This window comes from Megalobrama amblycephala, linkage group LG24, assembly GCF_018812025.1.
Source record: "Megalobrama amblycephala isolate DHTTF-2021 linkage group LG24, ASM1881202v1, whole genome shotgun sequence".
Lineage (NCBI taxonomy): Eukaryota > Metazoa > Chordata > Actinopteri > Cypriniformes > Xenocyprididae > Megalobrama > Megalobrama amblycephala.
Window position 1 is genome coordinate 10,859,788 of NC_063067.1, and position 20,307 is coordinate 10,880,094.

A 20,307-nucleotide genomic window follows, 5' to 3' on the forward strand; every position below is an offset into this window, starting at 1 on the left:
TTTTGTGCCAAAACCCCCCCAAAATAACGACTTTTCAACTAAAACTAGTGATGGGCGATTTCAAATCATGACGCTTTGAAGCTTTCAGAATCTTTTGTTTCGAATCAGTGGTTCGAATCACTGATTTACAACAAAAGACTCGTAAACTGATTCGAAACAAAAGATTCTAATATTGTTGAACCAATGTGTACACACATGAACTGTTTTAAATATGTTTTAGTAGCTTTCTGGGCATTGAAAGTGTTAATTATCTTGCTGGCAATGCAGGCCTCACTAAGCCAGCGGATTTCATCAAAAATATCTTAATTTGTGTTTCAAAGATGAATGACGGTCTTATGGGTGTGGAATGACATGAGGGTGAGTAATTAATGACAGAATTTTCATTTTTCCCTTTAAAGGTGCTATAGAGGATGTTTTGTTTTATACATTTTTGCAATATTACTGATAAAAGACTATTTATTAGGTGCACTGAAAGGAATAATATCAATATACATCATCTGTGCACGAGGTAGGGCCTTAAAAACATCAGCCAATCGTTTGTGTGATCATCGCATAAACGATTGGCCCTCTGGCTTGTCAATCACTGCCATGATGTTCCTTAAGCGAGACGTGTGCGGTTGCGCGCTCCAGTAACTTTCCACAGTCCGACATAATGTATCCACTAACACGACACAACGAATGCCGGTGGTAAACACTCATGTTCCAATACTCGTGCACAAGTTTTTGGAGGCATTCCCTCGAAATGAGCTGTGAAGGAGGGGGGTTGTTCTTACGCATGCGCTCATTTCAAAAACTCAGTCTTTGGTTTCTCAGTCGTCGAAAAGATCCTCTATAGCACCTTTAAAGGATTAGTTCACTTTAAAATGAAAATTACCCCAAGCTTTACTCTCTCTCAAGCCACCGTAGGTGTATATGACTTTCTTCTTTCTGATGAACAAAATCTGAGAAATATTAATAAATATCCTGACATATCCAAGGTTTATAATAGCAGTGAGCGTTACCGAATGATTATGAGCTGAAGAAAGTGTCTCCATCCACATCCATCCATCATAAACATATTCTAATTACGAAGTGTAAACTGGCGTCGTGTCAGTTAAGCTTTTTCCGTAAGTTGAATAGGGAAGGCGTAGGACGTAGCATAAGCTTTTTGAACTGCTAGAGTTTTACACTTTCTTTGTAGGTAGAATACAGAAGGCGGTCTGGCTAGATACTTTAGATAGCTAGATATTTTACTTCATAACTTGTTAAATATGGATATTTCTTTTACACAAACGCATCGCTTCGCTTCACAAGGCCTTTAATAACCACCCAGAGTCGTGTGGAGAACATGTTTATGATGGATGGATGTGGATGGAGACACTTTCTTCAGCTCATACTTGTTTGGTAATGTTTACTGCCATTATAAAGCTCGGATGCATCATGATATTTATTAATATATCTCCAATTGTGTTCATCAGACAGAAGAAAGTCATATACACCTAGGATGGCTTGAGGGTGAGTAAAGCTTGGGGTAATTTTCATCTGAAAGTGAACTAATCCTTTAAAGGTACTGAATGCCTTGCGATCTTGGATCACATTTGGAGATGTAAATGAATACACAAAACAGATTTCCCTTGATAAAATATAGTTTTATATTTCAGTAAAATATGCTTACAAATACAGAATACTGCATTTACATTGTTTTACATTTCTTTTTCATGTGACATTTGTCTCTAAAATAACAATGCAATATGGATTAATTCAGTTTTCATCCACAACTTTGCATGGTATGACATTGCAATTATTCACAGCTCATCTATTGTATTTCCTAGTCTTGAGTGAGATAAGTTTCATAAGGAATGATGCAAGCGTAATAAATATGCTTCATCGCTAGTCTAATGCAAGTTATTGTCAGCTGTGATGATAAAACAAGCCCCATGATCGTAATCCAGTTATGCAGAACAGTCTATTGTAGAACATTAAATATCAAACTAGACAGCATTAAATGGAACGGAACATAATATATATGTGAGATGGCATTTTTATAAAGTTGCATCACCCAGAACAAGAAAACATGAAGGGAAAGAATCCAGAGAAAACATACAATATGTATAAGGAAAGAATTGATCATTTAAGCATTTTCAATCTAACCTCTAAATCAAATATAAATCAATAAATATAAAAGTATTCTGAAATATTGTCTACTATATTTATTTATATATATATATATATATATATATATATATATATATATATATATATATATATACACAGTACAGTCCAAAAGTTTGGAACCACTAAGATTTTTAATGTTTTTAAAAGAAGTTTCGCCTGCTTACCAAGGCTACATTTATTTAATTAAAAATACAGTAAAAACAGTAATATTGTGAAATATTATTACAATTTAAAATAACTGTTTTCTATTTGAATATATTTCACAAAGTAATTTATTCCTGTGATGCAAAGCTGAATTTTCAGCATCATTACTCCAGTCTTCAGTGTCACATGATCCTTCAGAAATCATTCTAATATGCTGATCTGCTGTTCAAGAATCATTTAATGTGTACAATTGTACAAAATATTTGTGTACAATATTTTTTTTCAGGATTATTTGATGAATAGAAAGTTCAAAAGAACAGTGTTTATCTGAAATCTAATCTTTTGTAACATTATAAATGTCTTTACTGCCACTTTTGATTGATTTAATGCATCCTTGCTGAATAAAAGTATTCATTTCTTTAATTTCTTTTCAAAAAAATAAAAATAAAAATTCTTACTGACCCCAAACTTTTGAACGGTAGTGTATAATGCTACAGAAGCTTTGTATTTCAGATCAATGCTGTTCTTTTGAACTTTCTATTCATCAAGGAATCCTGAAAAAAAAGTACACAACTGTTTTCAACATTGAAAATAATCATAAATGTTTATTGAGCAGCAAATCAGCATATTAGAATGATTTCTGAAGGATCATGTGACACTGAAGACTGGAGTAACGATGGTGAAAATTCAGCTTTGCATCACAGGAATAAATTACTTTGTCAAATATATTTAAATAGTACACAGTTATTTTAAATTGTAATAATATTTCACAATATTACTGTTTTTTACTGTATTTTTAATTAAATAAATGTAGCCTTGGTGAGCAGACGAAACTTCTTTTAAAAACATTACAAATCTTAGTGCTTCCAAACTTTTGGACTGTACTGTACTGTAATATATATATATATATATATATATATATATATATATATATATATATATATATATATATATATATATATATATATATATATATATATACATACATATATATATATATACATACAAAATACACCGTGGTATCTAATCTATGTATAAAAAAAGATTATAATCACAAAAAAAATCTTTGTGAACATATTTATGAGTTGATGTACTGGAAAAAATACAATTTCCTTGAGTCCCTTGCAGAGAAGAGAGTTATATAATAATTCAAGTTTCTTTGCTAATCTGCCATGATCTTCCCTAGCAGTACATCTGCAATAACAGCAGAAATGTATTCCATGTTTTAATGCACATTAAAATTAGACCCATTAAAGCACGGCTAAGCCTTCCTAGGAACCTTCAATTCTTTAAAGTAACTAAACAGCAACATTTATTTTACTCCTCAAAGCAGTGACACCTGCATGATTTATGAGATAATTGTGTGACCCATAGTTGAACTTAAAAATATGCATCCGTTTTTGATTTATGGTACACTTACAGGCTAAATATTCAAGTTGTATGACTTGAATTGAAATAAGTTTTGGTCAAATCATTCCCAGTTTGATGTAACTTTCAGGATCTTGTCTCTACACAATAAAGCTTATCACCATAATACATTCATTTCATTGTGCAACTTCTTGGTCCATACAAATGACCCACCGAAAGAAGGTCCCTAAATCAATTTAAGACAAATGGAAACTAGCAGTTTGTTTCAAAGGCTGAAACAAAAAAACTTCCTTTAAAGGGATAGTTCACCCAAAAATGAAAATTTGATGTTTATCTGCTTACCCCTAGAGCATCCAAGATGTAGGTGACTTTGTTTCTTCAGTAGAACACAAATGATGATTTTTAACTCCAACCGTTGCCGTCTGTCAGCCGTATAATGCAAGTCAATGGTCACACAATCTATAAGAGTCAATAAACACGCACAGACAAATCCAAATGAAACCCTGCGGCTCGTGACAGCACATTGATGTCCTAAGACACGAAACGATCGGTTTGTGCGAGAAACCGAACAGTATTTATATAATTTTTTACCTCTAATACACCACTATGTCCAACAGCGTTCAGCACTCGCTTGGTGATGTCTGATCGCGCTCTGACAGCGGCAGTGATGTCTAGCACTCATTGAAATATATGCGCGAGACATCACTGCCGCTGTCAGAGCGCGATCAGACCTCACTAAGCGAGTGCTGAACGCTGTTGGACATAGTGGTGCATTAGAGGTAAAAAATTATATAAATACTGTTCGGTTTCTCACACAAACCGATCGTTTTGTGTCTTAAGACATCAATATGTCGTCACGAGCCGCAGGGTTTAATTTGGATTTGTCTGTGCGTGTTTATTGACTGACAGACATCAACAGTTGGAGTTAAAAATCATCATTTGTGTTCTACTGAAGAAACAAAGTCACCTACATCTTGGATGCCCTGGGGGGTAAGCAGATAAACATCAAATTTTAATTTTTGGGTGAACTATCCCTTTAAAGATCAGAAACTATTCTCAACATCACACAGCTGAGACAAAAAATGCTTTAAGAAATCAGCCAGCTACAAGACGCACAACTAATGTTTAACAAAGCACTAATGACAGTAACTTCCTTCCAACTAGGACAAACTCCAATTCTGCAGTAACAAAAAACAGTAATCTCTATCAATATCTCATACCCTGTGGAAGAAACAGATGTCTGAGATGAGGTATTTTAAAATAACATGCTATTAATAATTTAATAAACACTGTCAATTCCCAGATTCTATCTTTTGGTCATAACCTGATTAAATGGATGGTGTACTGCAGGTTTCTGATCTGATTTGGTCACAGTAATGATAATATTAAAGCAACTGCAATTATAAACCAGCACAGGTGCTACAGGATAAAATAGAAATGAATAAACACATGGACCTCAACAAAATCCTCAGTAACACTCTTCACACTGCAGCTCCTAGTGATCTATAACAGATCGATTAAATATCTCCTACAGCTTTTCCTATATTCTCTTCATCCAAAGAGATTTCTGAAGAGCCATAATGAAGAAACCAGCGACTGTCTTCTTAGAGTCAGTGATTTCTCTATGACCCTCCCCTCCCCTCATACACACACGCATCAGATCCATAAGCTCCATATCCTGATGGTGTTGCTCTGCTCCCTTCCCGTGCCCTCAGATGTGGATGTTGTGGTAACGGCCCTTCGCTAGATCTATGTCCACTCTGCGAGCTTCTGCGAAGCTTAAAAACGTGACTAGCCCCAGCAGATTCACCACAGTGATGAGGCCGAAAACTGACGCCCAGGAACCACTGGCCTCGATCAGATACCCTGAGAAATACACCATGATGACCCCTAACAAGGACACACACAACAGCATTAACACATACAGCATACTAACAATCTACACGTAAAAAAACTGTCTCTGTTATTTCATTTGATATGAAGAGATTAACATAACTTTTACATTTAAAATATATGCTGTTCTTACCTGTAAAAGCTCCACAGGTATTCATCACCCCTATAAGAAATAAAAAAAACATTAGAGATTCAGAAAAGACATGAAATAATGAGACTGACTTATATTCAATGTACTTTAAGTAAGCGATAATGTATGAGAGGCTGTGCTGTATCATGAATAAGTCACAGCTGAAGGGCGTTGTTAGGCACGACGCAAAGCGGAGTGACTTATTCACGATTAATTTGCATTGTCTTATTTGCCAAGTTCAAGAGTATATAAAAAAGACGGGTACTGTAAAAAAGTGTTTAAAATTTGGCATTCGTTAGGGTGGTACGTCATGTTTCAAGGCCTTATGTCTGCTTTAATGCATACTCTGTGGCGGCCAAGAAACCACACCACGAAATGGACTGATGGCACATTAAGTGACTCAGTGTGCGTTGTCCTGCACACATAAAAGTCTGTATATTTTTTATTTTTGCAAAGGTCCTTTTAGAGGCTCTGTAATACAGTGCAAAGAATATCAAAATGCAAAAGTGCACCTTAAATTTGTTCAGTCATCACTAAAGTATCACTAAATAGCTGCCATGAAAAAACACTTCTTGTATGATAAATTTATTTTCATTAAATTGCTAATTTTCAATGATAGAAAACTAAATATGGGCAATAGTCTGGAAATGCAAATATTTTTCCATACATTTCCAGACCTGGAAATTACATACTTAATTCCATACTTTTCCAAACTGTGTAGGAACCCTGACTGAAGAACATAAACAGAACATAACCGAAGTGTGAAATCATAGTTTAGGTTAAAGCAGAGAAAGTGTTACTTACCAAACAGAGCCCCGGCACAGGATGGAGCGAGATCTTGAACATTTACTGAAACCCCACTATAAAGACACAGAGAGAATTATATGTTCACATTTACATTCATGCATTTGGCAGATACTTTTACATACATTTTATCAGTGCTTGCATTACTCGGGAATCAAACCTATGACCTTGCGGTTGCTAGCACCATGCTCTACTGTTTGTTTGTTTCAATGCATGTGTAAGCAGTGCACGGCATTACCTATGGCTGAATGTGGTGAGGCCCATAGTAGCAGACACGAAAGCCACCGCTGCAGGGAAGGTGTTAGTCCCGCACAGAAACAGAGTAAACACACTGGACACCCCCATAGAGAAGAACTGAAAAACACACACATCAATACATTGTTATACACACTAATGTTCAAATATATAAATATATATATATATAATCATTTAAAACCTTTAAACACCAAGGACATATTAAAATGATCAGAAGTGAAAGTAAAAACATTTATTATGTTACAAAACATTTCAAATAAATGCTGCTCTTTTGAACTTTCTATTCATCAAAGAATCCTTAAAGGATTAGTCCACTTTTAAATACACTTTTCCTGATAAATTTACTCACCCTCATGTCATCCAAGATGTTCATGTCTTTCTTTCGTCAGTCGAAAAGAAATGAAGGTTTTTGAGGAAAACATTCCAGGATTATTCTCCTTACAGTGGATTTCAACGGCTACCAACAGATTGAAGGTCAAAATTACAGTTTCAGTGCAGCTTCAAGGGCTTTAAACGATACCAGATGAGTAATAAGGGTCTTATCTAGCGAATCGATCGGTCATTTTCAAAAAAAAAATACAACCGTTTATGCTTTATAAACAAAATATGGCCTTGAACGTACTTTCCGCTTCCGCATTCTTCATAACGCTTACGCTGAATGTCCTACGCCTTCCCTGTTCAAGTTACGGAAAAAAACGAAACTGGCGCCGCGTTCGTTCCGTAAGTAGAATAGGGAAGGCTTAGAACATTCAGCGTAAGCGTTATGAAGAATGCGGAAGCGGAAAGTACGTTCAAGGCGATATTTTGTTTATAAAGCATAAACGGTTGTATTTTTTTCGAAAATGACCGATCGATTCACTAGATAAGACCCTTATTACTCATCTGGTATGGTTTAAAGCCCTTGAAGCTGCACTGAAACTGTAATTTTGACCTTCAATCTGTTGGTAGCCATTGAAATCCACTGTAAGGAGAAAAATCCTGGAATGTTTTCCTCAAAAACCTTCATTTCTTTTTGACTGACGAAAGAAAGACATGAACATCTTGGATGACATGGGGGTGAGTAAATTTATCAGGAAAAGTGTATTTAAAAGTGGACTAATCCTTTAACAAATGTATATCAGTTTCCACAAAAATATTTTAATATTTTAAGAAGCACAACTGTTTTCAACATTGATAATAAATGTTTCTTGAACAGCAGATCAGCATATTAGAATGATTTAAGAAGGATCATGTGACACTGAAGACTGATAGACAGCAGATATTGTAACATTTTGCAGTTTTTACTATTTTTTCTGATCATATCAATGCAGCTATGGTGACACACTCATGAGAGAGTGTATATGTCAAATGTACCTGCATAAGTTTTCTCACTGACGCAGTATCAAAACCTTTAAGAGAAAAAGAAAGGGGCGAGAGTATGAGTGAGGCAGCTGAGGAACATTTAACAGATTTTATAAGACAATTACAGTCGTGTAGACTCGACATTTACAACACTATAAAACTCAAACAGACGCGTAACGTTGCAACAATGATTACAGAGCACAGACTTTGACACTAAAGAAAAGATCAGGGACTATTTAATTGCCTTTCTATTGTCTATCAAAAAGACATTCATATGAGGACCAAATGTGAGCTCATATCTTTAAACGTATCCGTGTAGTACGTATGGTTTCGTACCCTGACTGATTAGATGGTCTGAAAGGCATCCACTAAACAGGGAGGAGGGGATGGCCACAAACCATGGGATCACGTTAAACACCCAACCCTGAGGAAACACACATGCAGACATACAATCAGACACACAGGAACAGGCAATGAACAACAGGCGAGCACAACCCATGTGGATTTACAGTTTTGCGCATTAGGAAACAAGCACATACTCTGATGTGCTGTTATGTGGAGCCCCCTGCTGGAGTTCAATCAGAACAGCATCATACTAACATGATTAACTCTCTCAGAAATTAATTAGTGGAGATTGTTTTTCTCACATAGAAGCAGAGAAATCTCTGATATTCTTTGACACGGATCATGTTCTCACACTCTGTCTGTAAGAGTGCAGTTCAGTTTACCTTGGCATCAGGGAAGGTGTCCTTGAAAAATGTTGGCAGCCATGACAGCAGTGTGAAGAAGGTGCTGGCGGTGCACAAGTGTGTAATAATGACAGCACTGAAAAACAGATGCAGCCTGTCAGACAAAAGACACTGAAGGTGCACTCAGTCATTTTTCCTTATCTATATATATATAAAAGATAAGACGTTTTGACAAATATGTTTAGAATTATGTACTAGATTCTACAGTCATGCCTCCATGTTGTGATCACATGACCAGCCGAATGCTAACATTTACTTTGGTAAACTCTTATATCTGGAGACGTTCGCTTATGGAATAAATTAATCATGGCTAACCACAAATCTCTACAATGGCATTAGTGATCATTATTTGCATGATACTGCATCCACATCATTAGGCATCAGTGCATGTCTAAGATAACACAATATTAACAAAAGTTTTTACAGAGAAAAAATGACTGAGCACCATTAATCTTAAAATGAATATATTATATTATTTTAATTATAATATAAAAATATGAATTTTAATTTAAAAAATGAATGTGGGTAATTTAAGAATGCAAGAAAACTTATGTATATCAATAAGACTTTATTCAGTCCTGCAGGGAGGATGTATTTTGTAGGCCAAAACCTGGAAATGAGCATTTTAGCACTTCTGGTTCCACTGTCCTGAAGTCATTGGGTTTTTGGTTAAATGCCTGAAATACGGTCTATGATTAACACAAGCTCAAAATATTTTCACATTTTATTCTGACACCCTTTTGTAATTTTTTTAAAGCATTTATTGGTCTTTAAAATGGCGGTTTCTAGAAAGTGTCTAAATGGGACTACAGACGTTCTCGACACCCCATCAGGCCGAACAGGAAAACTTTCACAGCCTCGTTGTGTTTATAGATATTTGAACAAATGTTCAGATCATTTTTTTTTTTTTACTGGAAATTTTGTTGAAAGATTAGTGGTGTTGACACTGAAGTCATGAGACCGTGGTGTAGTTTGTTTGTTTATAGTTTAACCTTAGCTTTTTACTTCTGCTGATTGTATTTAGGCTTCAAAATTCATAAAGTTGTGTTAATTTGTGAAGACAATCACGATGAACAAAACATGCAGGAATCATGAACTTTTGTAGTTCACAAAGCTTATTTTCTGCAATAATCTAAAGCCAATGAAAAAATCCTCTTGGGTTTTTGTTGAGGGAAACCAGGGTCATGCTAACTTCCTACAACAACATCAAGCAACAACAAGGTTGGCCTACAACAACATCGTCACTGCAGTCCTCTATTGCTACAACGATAACATCAGTAACAACAAGTACTACTAAAGCACTCCTTCTCAATCACTTTTGATTTTTTTTTTTTTTTCACATTTTATATGCATCATCAGTACGTTTGACTCATTAGACAAGTCAGCTGATGAGACAGCAGCTCTCGCGAGTGGGTGTGGTTTCAACGCCGACTGCGGACACGCCCCCAGCGTTTGAGAGCAGAGAGTGCTGCCTATTTTTTCGAGACTTTGATGACTTATTTCATTTACTTTCAGATTTTTTTTAATCATTCAAATTTGGCTGGGTGGTTAAAGGATTAGTCCACTTTTAAATACACTTTTCCTGATAAATTTACTCACCCCCATGTCATCCAAGATGTTCATGTCTTTCTTTCGTCAGTCAAAAAGAAATGAAGGTTTTTGAGATTGAAGGTCAAAGCATAAACGGTTGTATTTTTTTCGAAAATGACCGATCGATTCGATAGATAAGACCCTTATTACTCATCTGGTATCGTTTAAAGCCCTTGAAGCTGCACTGAAACTGTAATTTTGACCTTCAACCTGTTGGTAGCCATTGAAATCCACTGAAAGGAGAATAATCCTGGAATGTTTTCCTCAAAAACCTTCATTTCTTTTCGACTGACGAAAGAAAGACATGAACATCTTGGATGACATGGGGGTGAGTAAATTTATCAGGAAAAGTGTATTTAAAAGTGGACTAATCCTTTAATAACACATTTTTCTGCGGTGTGACAAACTCAGAACACATACTTTAAAATGACTTTACAGGGACTTTAAGCATTATCAACATGGTAAAGTAACTGTACTTAAGTGTGATAGTAACAACAGTATTTTTAAAAGTTCTTTAATAATTACCATCTACTTTTCCTTATACATTAATATAATTTTAAACTAAAATATCACAAAAAAAAGCATCCACATCATGTGTGCAGTCAGAAACGCTCAGCCATGTTGGCTGACGGGACAGAGTACTGTGTTACTGTGTTTCTGAGTGCTCTATATATAGAGAGACATGGAGCGGATGTGAATCAGGCCTTTATGGGAGCTCAGTAAAGACCCTTTGTTCAACATCCACGCTCTCTCACACACACACACACACACACACACACACACACGCACTCAGTATTCAGGTGCTAATCTCACCACACAGCTGGCTGTCTGAAGAGACGCAGCCAGTTTCTCTTGGACAGTTTGGACTGGGTTCCAGCGCTGCCCAGAGACTCCAGTGTGATGATGGGACCTGACAAACACAAGCACAATCGGCCTTTAAACAAACAGTTGAAGAAACACAATGAAAGCTCAGGTACAGGTTCTGATCTGAATAGAGTGTATGAATAGAGACGCAAAGAACTGGTTAATTAACACTGAAATATTTTATTTTTATTATATTTACTACATAGTCCTCTAGAATTATTGATTCTGACTGGCCGATATTTTAGTACAGCAATAGCAAATATGAAATCATTACAAAGTACACTACCATCAAAAGGTTTGGGGTCAGAAAGATTTTTTTTTAAATTATTTTTATTCAGCAAGGATACAATAAATTGATCAAGAGTGACAGTAAAGACATTTGATAATGTTACAAAAGATTTCTATTTCAAATAAATGCTGTTCTTTTGAATCTTGAACATATATACAGTACAGTACAAAAGTCTTAGGTCACAATTAGATGTTTAGGCAATGATATAATGACCATATGTTATTATTTTTCCATCTGTTTATTAGAATATAACCAGAAAATACAGGAAATTTATATACAGAATTAAAAAACAGAAAAAAAAAAAAAAACTTCTGTAGACTAAAGTGGCAAGTATTTGGTGACCTCCCCTTACACATAGCAGAAACCAGCTCTTTTAAACCTAAATGGAATGGAAAAGTTCTGGACGGCCAAGAAAACTTTCAAAATATGATAAGAAGTTTCTCAGATTTTCTTCTTTGAGAAACTGAATACTCACACTAAATACTGAAGAAGCCATTTTGTTCAGATTGTTTTTTGTTGTTGTTGTTGTTGTTTTTTTTTACATTTTGTGTACATATTTCCTGTATTTTCTGTTTTTATCATACTAAAGACAAAAAATAAATATGGATGGTCATTAAAACACTGCTAAAACAACAAAGCTGGTCCATAGACACGTTTCTTGAGCAGCAAATCAGCATATTAGAATGATTTGATTAGATGAATACTTTAGTAATGATGCTGAAAATTCAGCTATGCCATCTCAGGAATAAATTACATTTTAAAATACATTCATACAGAAAACTTTTTTTTTTACAGTACTTTAGATCATATAAATGCAGCCTTGTTGAGCACTTCTTTCAAAAACATTAAAACAATCCTACTGACACCAATCAAAATCAAATTGTGAGGTGCCTACTGCCTAGAGATTCGCACGACTCGCGTATATTTGTGTTTGTGTATCCTGTACATACCCTCTCCTTTGAGCAGATACTTCCACATGCAGTACGCCCAGAGCACAGACAGAAGCCCAGAGACGTAGAACACACTCTCCCAGCCGTACAAGTCCAGCATGAGAGAGCCGACCCCTCCAATCACCAGAGTCCTACACACACACAGTTCCACAAATTCAATATCAAAGACATCTGTTACATTTCCACATGAAACAGAAACAGCAGATACAGTTCGAGATCAGACACTAACCCCAGGTATGAGCCGCTTCCTACTGTGCTCATGAGGAAACCCCTCTCACTCTCCACCACCTTCTGAGAGCACAGACTGGCCAGAGACGGGTAGTGAACACCTGAGCGCAGAGGAAACAAACACACTCATTTGTGGATTGCCATAAGTGGATTATTATTGTTTTCATGTTGTGACTAATAACCAACAAATATACCACCTTATACCCACCCTATACCAAAAACCAACAAATTTATTATTTACTGATAAATGGTATATTGGGCATCCTCACGCTTTAAAAATACTCACTTTGTATTTTATTCTGTTTTGTAATGCGTAAGTAGTATTATATTGTAATATTGCGTTTGTACCCATCTCATAATACTGAATAATAATGTAAAGCTGTTTTGCTGCATTCAATCCATGTTGTAATTACGAGATGACAACATGTGACGTTCTACCAAAGACTATAGAATAACACAAGACGTGTCACTCGTATTGTTTTGAATGGGAGAAAGTGTAACGCGCAATATGGCGGAATAAGTCCCGCCTTCTAAAGCCAAGAGCCAATCGCCGACTGGTAAAGTCATCGCGTCACTTCAGTGGCCGTTAGAATCACCGGTTTCTATAGAAACAGTCAGACGCGCGCCTCCGAAGAGACGCGCATTTAGGTCTGCGCATGCACATTAGCTTGATCCAGCCTGAAAAAATACAGGTTTTTTTGTCATGATTCGAGCGTTTAGAAACTAAATTTTTGAGTCGGTTGTTGTTAGATTTCATTGGTGATTTCAAATATGAAATTTAATCGTAAGGTTGGCGAACAGTTTTGGAGAATCTGATGTTTCCCCATTCAAAGAGATAGGAGCTGCATGATGATGCCCAGGATGTCCGAGAGGCGTTTCAAAGATGGCCGCCGAGTGAAATGACTTGTCTTAAAGGGACTTTGGTTCTACTTGGAGCTGTTCATGTCATGGCAACACTATGCACTCTCTGCACTATGGTATCAACACCAAAATTAATCTGCAGTGGTCACATGGTATAATTCGGAGCAAGTTGTAATTGTGAGTTCTCCGAGGATGTGAGCACTTTTCGGTATCTCGTAATTACAGTAATTCCAACATGGTGTGAATGCACCTTGTATTCTGATTTGTAAAAGATGATGGCATTAATACATTTTAGCAAACTTTAACATTTCTGTAACAAAAAGTTACTTTTTTTTTTTTTACAGACTCCTTTCACTAGTTTCAAGAGAATACAACAGAAGTACAATGACATACAGCATAATTAACTTGCAAAGCAGGATTGGATTCCTCGCTTTGCCAACCACAGCACAATTATGCTCTACTCCACAGCAAATGTTCCTTCTCGTAAAAAAGGGTCAAAATTTGCAGGACAGAACATTTAGCAATTTAAAATGATTTACTAAGCAAGCAAAGTTTCCCCTAATAACAGCACAGCTCTGCTGCGGTTTGCAGCGAACTCCAGCCCCACTTAGAGAAACACTGAATATTGTTTTGTAACTTTCTCCAAGCTTAAACTATTATTGTACTTCAATATCCTTAGATCCTTGAAAGTACACAATCTGCACAGCGTGAAAGCATATAAGCACAGTTGGGACGATCACTCACCCTGCAGCAGGCCCATGAGGAAGCGGGAGACCGTCATGGAGACGATGGGCTGGGAGCAGAAATGGGCTAAGATTGGGGTGAAGGCTGTCATTGCTCCCCATGCTGCCGCTGACAACAGCATCACTTTCTCTCCTCCCACCCTAAACACCAAACAAATCAACAAAAACACATACACAAGCTTTTATGAACATGACATCAAATCCAAACATGAGTTTTTGTATTTAAATATATATTTTTGAGTATTTCTCCAGCATAGCAGACATTCCATTCCATATTATTTTGAAAATGTTGTAGTGATGTTTCAGGATCTGCAGCATGGGACCAATGTAGACGAGTGATTCATTGCAAGCTTCATTTGCATCACATACTTCATCATGTTCGGTCCCATTTCTGAGCAGCTTGTGGCTCTCTGGTGGCCACTAGACATTTTGTAAAATGACTGTATTTTAGCTCACAGTTTAAATGTGCATCATATTATGAACTCCTGCAGTAAGTATTTTAATATTATTTGACAGTGTTGGGGAAAGTTACTTTTGAAAGTAATGCATTACAATACTGCGTTAGCCCCTATAAAGTAACTAATTGCGTTACTTAGTTACTTTTTATGGAAAGTAATGCATTATGTTACTTTGCGTAATTTTTTTCTCATCTGGGCTGTTTGTTTGTTTGTTTTATAACTACAAAAAAGTTCTTATTTTTGGCAAATGTTAAAGCCCTTTACACACCAAAAGTGAAATGAATAACCGTGCGCTCACACCACCGCCGACGAGAGTGTCAAAGTGACCGGAAGTCATTCATTTTCAATGTGAGCCTGCGGCGAGCTCCGAGAAGAGCAGCGCAGCGTGACGCGTCTTGGATGGTGAGAGCGTCGAGGAGAGTTGAAGTCAGGTCAACTTTATGGTAATGAGCTATGACGCGGTTCAGCAGCAACCAATTGGAATGTAGAGGTCCTTGGCTTGAGAGGATTCCGATTGGTTGGCACAACTTGTCATTTACTTTGACCCTCCCGTCGGCGGCGGTTTGAACGCACAGTACAGCGTTGTTGGCAGGGCAGCCAGAACGCACAGTAAGCCTCAGGTTGAAGGAAATACAAATTCACGCCTGTACAGTAGAGGGCGCAGCTCTAAGAAACAATAGGGATGGGTGATACCACTTAATTTGTTTTCGATACGATACAGATACTTTTAAAGGTGCCCTAGATTCAAAAATTGAATTTACCTTGGCATAGTTAAATAACAAGAGTTCAGTACATGGAAATGACATACAGTGAGTCTCAAACTCCATTGTTTCCTCCTTCTTATATAAATCTCATTTGTTTAAACGACCTCCGAAGAACAGGCGAATCTCAACATAACACCGACTGTTACGTAACAGTCGGGGTGTACGCCCCCAATATTTGCATAATGCCAGCCCATGTTCAAGGGATTACACAAGCCAGTATTAACGTCTGGATCTGTGCACAGATGAATCATCAGACTAGGTAAGCAAGAACAACAGCGAAAAATGGCAGATGGAGCAATAATAACTGACATAATCCATGATATCATGATATTTTTACTGATATTTGTAAATTGTCTTTCTAAATGTTTCGTTAGCATGTTGCTAATGTACTGTTAAATGTGGTTAAAGTTACCATCGTTTCTTACTGTATTCATGGAGACAAGAGAGCCGTCGCTATTTTCATTTTTAAACACTTGCAGTCTGTATAATTCATAAACACAACTTCATTCTTTATAAATCTCTCCAACAGTGTAGCATTAGCCGTTAGCCACGGAGGACAGCCTCAAATTCACTCAGAATAAAACGTTAACATCCAAATAAATACTTTACTCACATAATTCGAAGCATGCATACAGCATGCATGACGAACATCTTGTAAAGATCCATTTGAGGGTTATATTAGCTGTGTGAACTTTGTAAATGCGCTGTAATATAGTCGACAGCTCGTGTGGCAGGGAGCACGCGATTTAAGGGGGTGGCGCGCTGCCTAAATCAGTGCATTGTTAATTATGCCCCAAAATAGGCAGTTAAAAAAATTAATTAAAAAAAATCTATGGGGTATTTTGAGCTGAAACTTCACAGACACATTCAGGAGACACCTTAGACTTATATTACATCTTGTGAAAAAGCATTCTTGGGCACCTTTAAAGGCCAGTATCGTTGATTTCGATACCGATACGATACCCTTAAACAGAATTTTTAAATTATTAAATTTATTAAATTACTTTGAGTAAAATGGGTAATGATACCCACTTAACATTATATTTGAAAAGCATTTTAACATTCAATACACATTAATTGCAACTTATTAGATTATATTTTTGTTTACGCATGGTTAACATTTCTTTACTGTAGTGGTAACCATAGAAATCTACAGATAGTTGAACTACGGTCACTGTAGTAAAACCATGGTTCATTTTCATATTTGAGTGCCAGTGATGGGCTGTTGCACCAATAAAATGCAGCCTTTTTATTCTGACAGAATGTTTTATATTAGTTACAAAATAGAACACGATCAATATCTGTGATTGATTGGTTCTGTCTTGCAGCATTTGCGTGTTTTCAGATGAGCAGGAAAATAGATCCTACACAATTATTCGCTAACATAGGTTATTCGTCCAATTCAATGCACATTTTACACATAAGCTTTCTTGTTAAATAAACAAAATCACACCAACCTTAGTGTCGATATTTTTATTTGAGTATCGAAATTATCGATACGTCAGTATCGATACGCTCATCCCTAACAAACAAGCCTTTCAGCTGTGCTGCAATTGTGGAATACAGAAGAATAGGACGCAGGAGAAGAAGTAGCAAATGAGTAAATTTCTTCTCACATTTAGTCTAGAACTAGTCTAGAATGAGCATCATGTTCACACACAGCGCAAAGTAACTTGCGTTACTTATTTGAAAAGGTAACTCAGATATTTTGTTGTGAATTAAAAGTAATGCGTTACTTTACTAGTTACTTGGAAAAAGCGTTACCCCCAACACTGTTATCTGAATGCAAAAGAATGAAAATTACTGCTGGACTAAACAGGTGTAATTAAGAAAAACACATCCTGATAGCTGTTTGTATATCAGCCACAACCTGTTTAACAAATATGCAAAGCAGTTTCGACAGAGAGCACAGGATGACATTTTAAAAGTAGAGCCACACCCTTAAACCAGAGACTGATGTCACATTAACGTAATATCTACCAAAACTGTCTACCTTTATGCATTATGTGATGAGTTATTCAATGAAAATAAATGCGGTGTTACTTTTAATAACAAGACAGTGATCCATTTATTCAACACTGCTGACACTGACATGTGTGTCCTACTGTCTGTTGATACTGTAACTATTTACATTCTATCAAATATTAACTTTAAAAATGTAAGGGCCGCTTAAAAAGATCCAATATTACTTAATACTTAAAGAAATCTTTATGTAAAGTATACAAAAACATTTCATTTCAAGTTTCACCAACAGAAACAATGGAGTCAGTGAGCTCTAACCTGTCACTGACGTAGCCTCCAAGGACCTGAGTGAAGCAGTAGCCCCAGAAGAAGCTGCCCAACACCATGCCCGTTTCTCTCTTGGACCAGTTGAAGCGCTCTGCCATGCTCACTGCACAGATAGGCATGGCCACACGGGCACAGTACAGCAAACATGTGCCCAGCAACAGCACCACCGTCCATATTCTTGCTACCGGCCTGGAGACAGAGAGATACAACCTTATGTATGACGTTTGTTTTGTTTGTTTCCTATGAGATTCATATGACAAGTCGTTACAGGCCAAAGCACACAAATTCAATTTCTAACTGGCAGGTGACTATCTAGGTTAATTTGCATCAGATGCACTTAGTCCATCAACCTTTTTACTAAAAAGATGACCCAAATACCAAGTTTCACAAAGTTTATTTTAATCCTCTGATTTAGAACTGAACTAAAGACTCAGTGTTTCAGACTGAGCACAAACGTACTGCTCACTGTTAATGTTAGTTAATGCATTAACTAATGGAACCTTATTTTAAAGTGTTACCAATATGGGTATATACACGTTTAACTTTAAATGTAATTTAATACTAATACATGCTTGTTTATAATGTATTTTCCCATTCTGAATGAAACTTTTGAAATGTTTGAAAAATTAAAAACTGAATAATTAAAGAGGAATAACTGGACTGTGTTTGAAAAAAACTAACATTAAAATAATAATCATTCTGACCACTCATAATTTGTTGCTGAGATAAAAGATAAATTTGAATTTTTATGAGATTAAATTAGAATAAAGTGCAATTTTATACATAACATTAACATACTTTGTTATATAATGTATTCATATAGTTAATTATTACAGTAATGTGCTTATATTAATTATTTGCATTAGACTAATAAGCATTATTTAGAGGAAAGTTTGGTGAGGTGGTCTCTCACCTTGTCCAGTTCTGACTCGACTCTGCCCACTTCTTCTGTGACCCAGCTTGTCCGATATTTTCTGAGGGATTCTCCTTAATACTGGCCAAATCTGGACAAGAGTTCTTTCCATGTTTTTGTAGAATTGCCATTCAACGACAAATATATCCGTTTGTGACTATCTGCTCTGATGTCCTCTCGGGTCAGTCTTTACAAGCGTGACAGGCAAAAGAGCAAAGCAATGAAAACAATATGTTTCTATCCCAGTTTCTTCGCGGAAGCATCTCTTTATTACATCCCTGACGCATCCATTGCGCTCCAGCGACTGGCATAAATGACCGGACCTACGGCTTTCACAGCTGCTACAACGCAGCGGGACGGATTTGAGCTTTTTCCTGATTCCTGAAGTGTTGATGATGATCCACGTGTCAGTTTCTTTTTTCAGCCACGCAGTTCCTCCAACCACTGGCTCTTCAAACCAGGAAGTAACGTGACTCAGCCCCTTCCACACATAACAATGCACATTCAGTCATGATTTCGCCTCTGCCTTAGGCAACAAAGCTGAATGTGAAATTGAAAATCGTATAAAGATATTTTTCATGCGAAATGGGAGCGGACAGTATAGTGGACGCAACACGACTGATTGATACCAAAGTCATTAGATACACCAAGTCCGAATCATGTGCGCGAATCGGTTCTTTTGAACAACTCGTTTAAAAAACTACTCACAAAAATGAATCGCCTATTTTTACGCCATTCAAAAAAGGTTTAATGCGAGTTTTTATTGTAAATTCGTGCATCCCAGTTCGGTTTATTGCAGTCATGCTTCAGCTCATAAAAATTTATTTATAACATAATTTTCTTTTACATTAAAAAAAACAATATTTTACATTTCTTAACCAGGGGCGGAGCCAGACATTGCAAACATTCGGGGCTTAGCCCAAATCTATATTTGTCCAAAGACATTTAAATTTTCTATTAACAGCTTTACTGACATGAAAGGAGCTTTTGTTGTCGTATTCTTGTTTAGAAAATGTACATTATTTGACACTGTAATTTGTAAAACTTTGTTGGATGTACCAGCTCTAGGGGGGTCCGGGGGCATGCCCCCCCGGAAGAAAATTTTGTACATTTTAAGGTTAAATGCATCAATCTGGTGCACTCTGGAAACTCAAAATTAAGAGCTTCAACCCATGTACAGTGTGCAAATTGAACAAAGAAACAGCGTTGACTTGTACCTGGACATTAAAAAGGGTTCAAACATCTTTTTTACAATACTTGTGTACTCATTTCTTTTTAAAAGATAAATCCTTGAGCTTTTATTTTGATCACCAGATCACCAGCTGATCGCGTGTGCGCAAATGTGCGAGAGAGAGAAAGCGCTGCCGGTGTATGGTCGGATACTGTAGAAAAACGGTATTGAACTGCTTAACGTATTTTAATAGAGAGATATGTTTAGAAATTATATTTTGAGAGCACTGTTAAGAAACCTCAAACCTGAAATTCCTGCTCGCTGACTGTCTCGCACTCTTGCGGTTGAC

The 20,307-nt window shown here is 36.5% G+C and overlaps 1 protein-coding gene across 1 annotated transcript; it reads right to left on the reverse strand.

Moving 5' to 3' along the window:
• Nucleotides 1-4,625: 4,625 nt before the first annotated feature.
• Nucleotides 4,626-19,388, reverse strand: slc17a9b (solute carrier family 17 member 9b). The gene is made up of 13 exons (XM_048178500.1): nt 18,788-19,388; nt 17,866-18,063; nt 14,365-14,504; nt 12,761-12,860; nt 12,532-12,662; nt 11,242-11,338; nt 8,818-8,914; nt 8,426-8,513; nt 8,102-8,136; nt 6,732-6,847; nt 6,494-6,549; nt 5,693-5,722; nt 4,626-5,556 (listed from the first exon to the last, which is right to left on the reverse strand). The coding sequence occupies exons 1-13, from the start codon at nt 18,916-18,918 to the stop codon at nt 5,378-5,380; spliced, it is 1,398 nt and encodes a 465-aa protein (XP_048034457.1). The 5' UTR covers nt 18,919-19,388; the 3' UTR covers nt 4,626-5,377.
• Between the last annotated feature and the right edge of the window lie 919 nt (nt 19,389-20,307).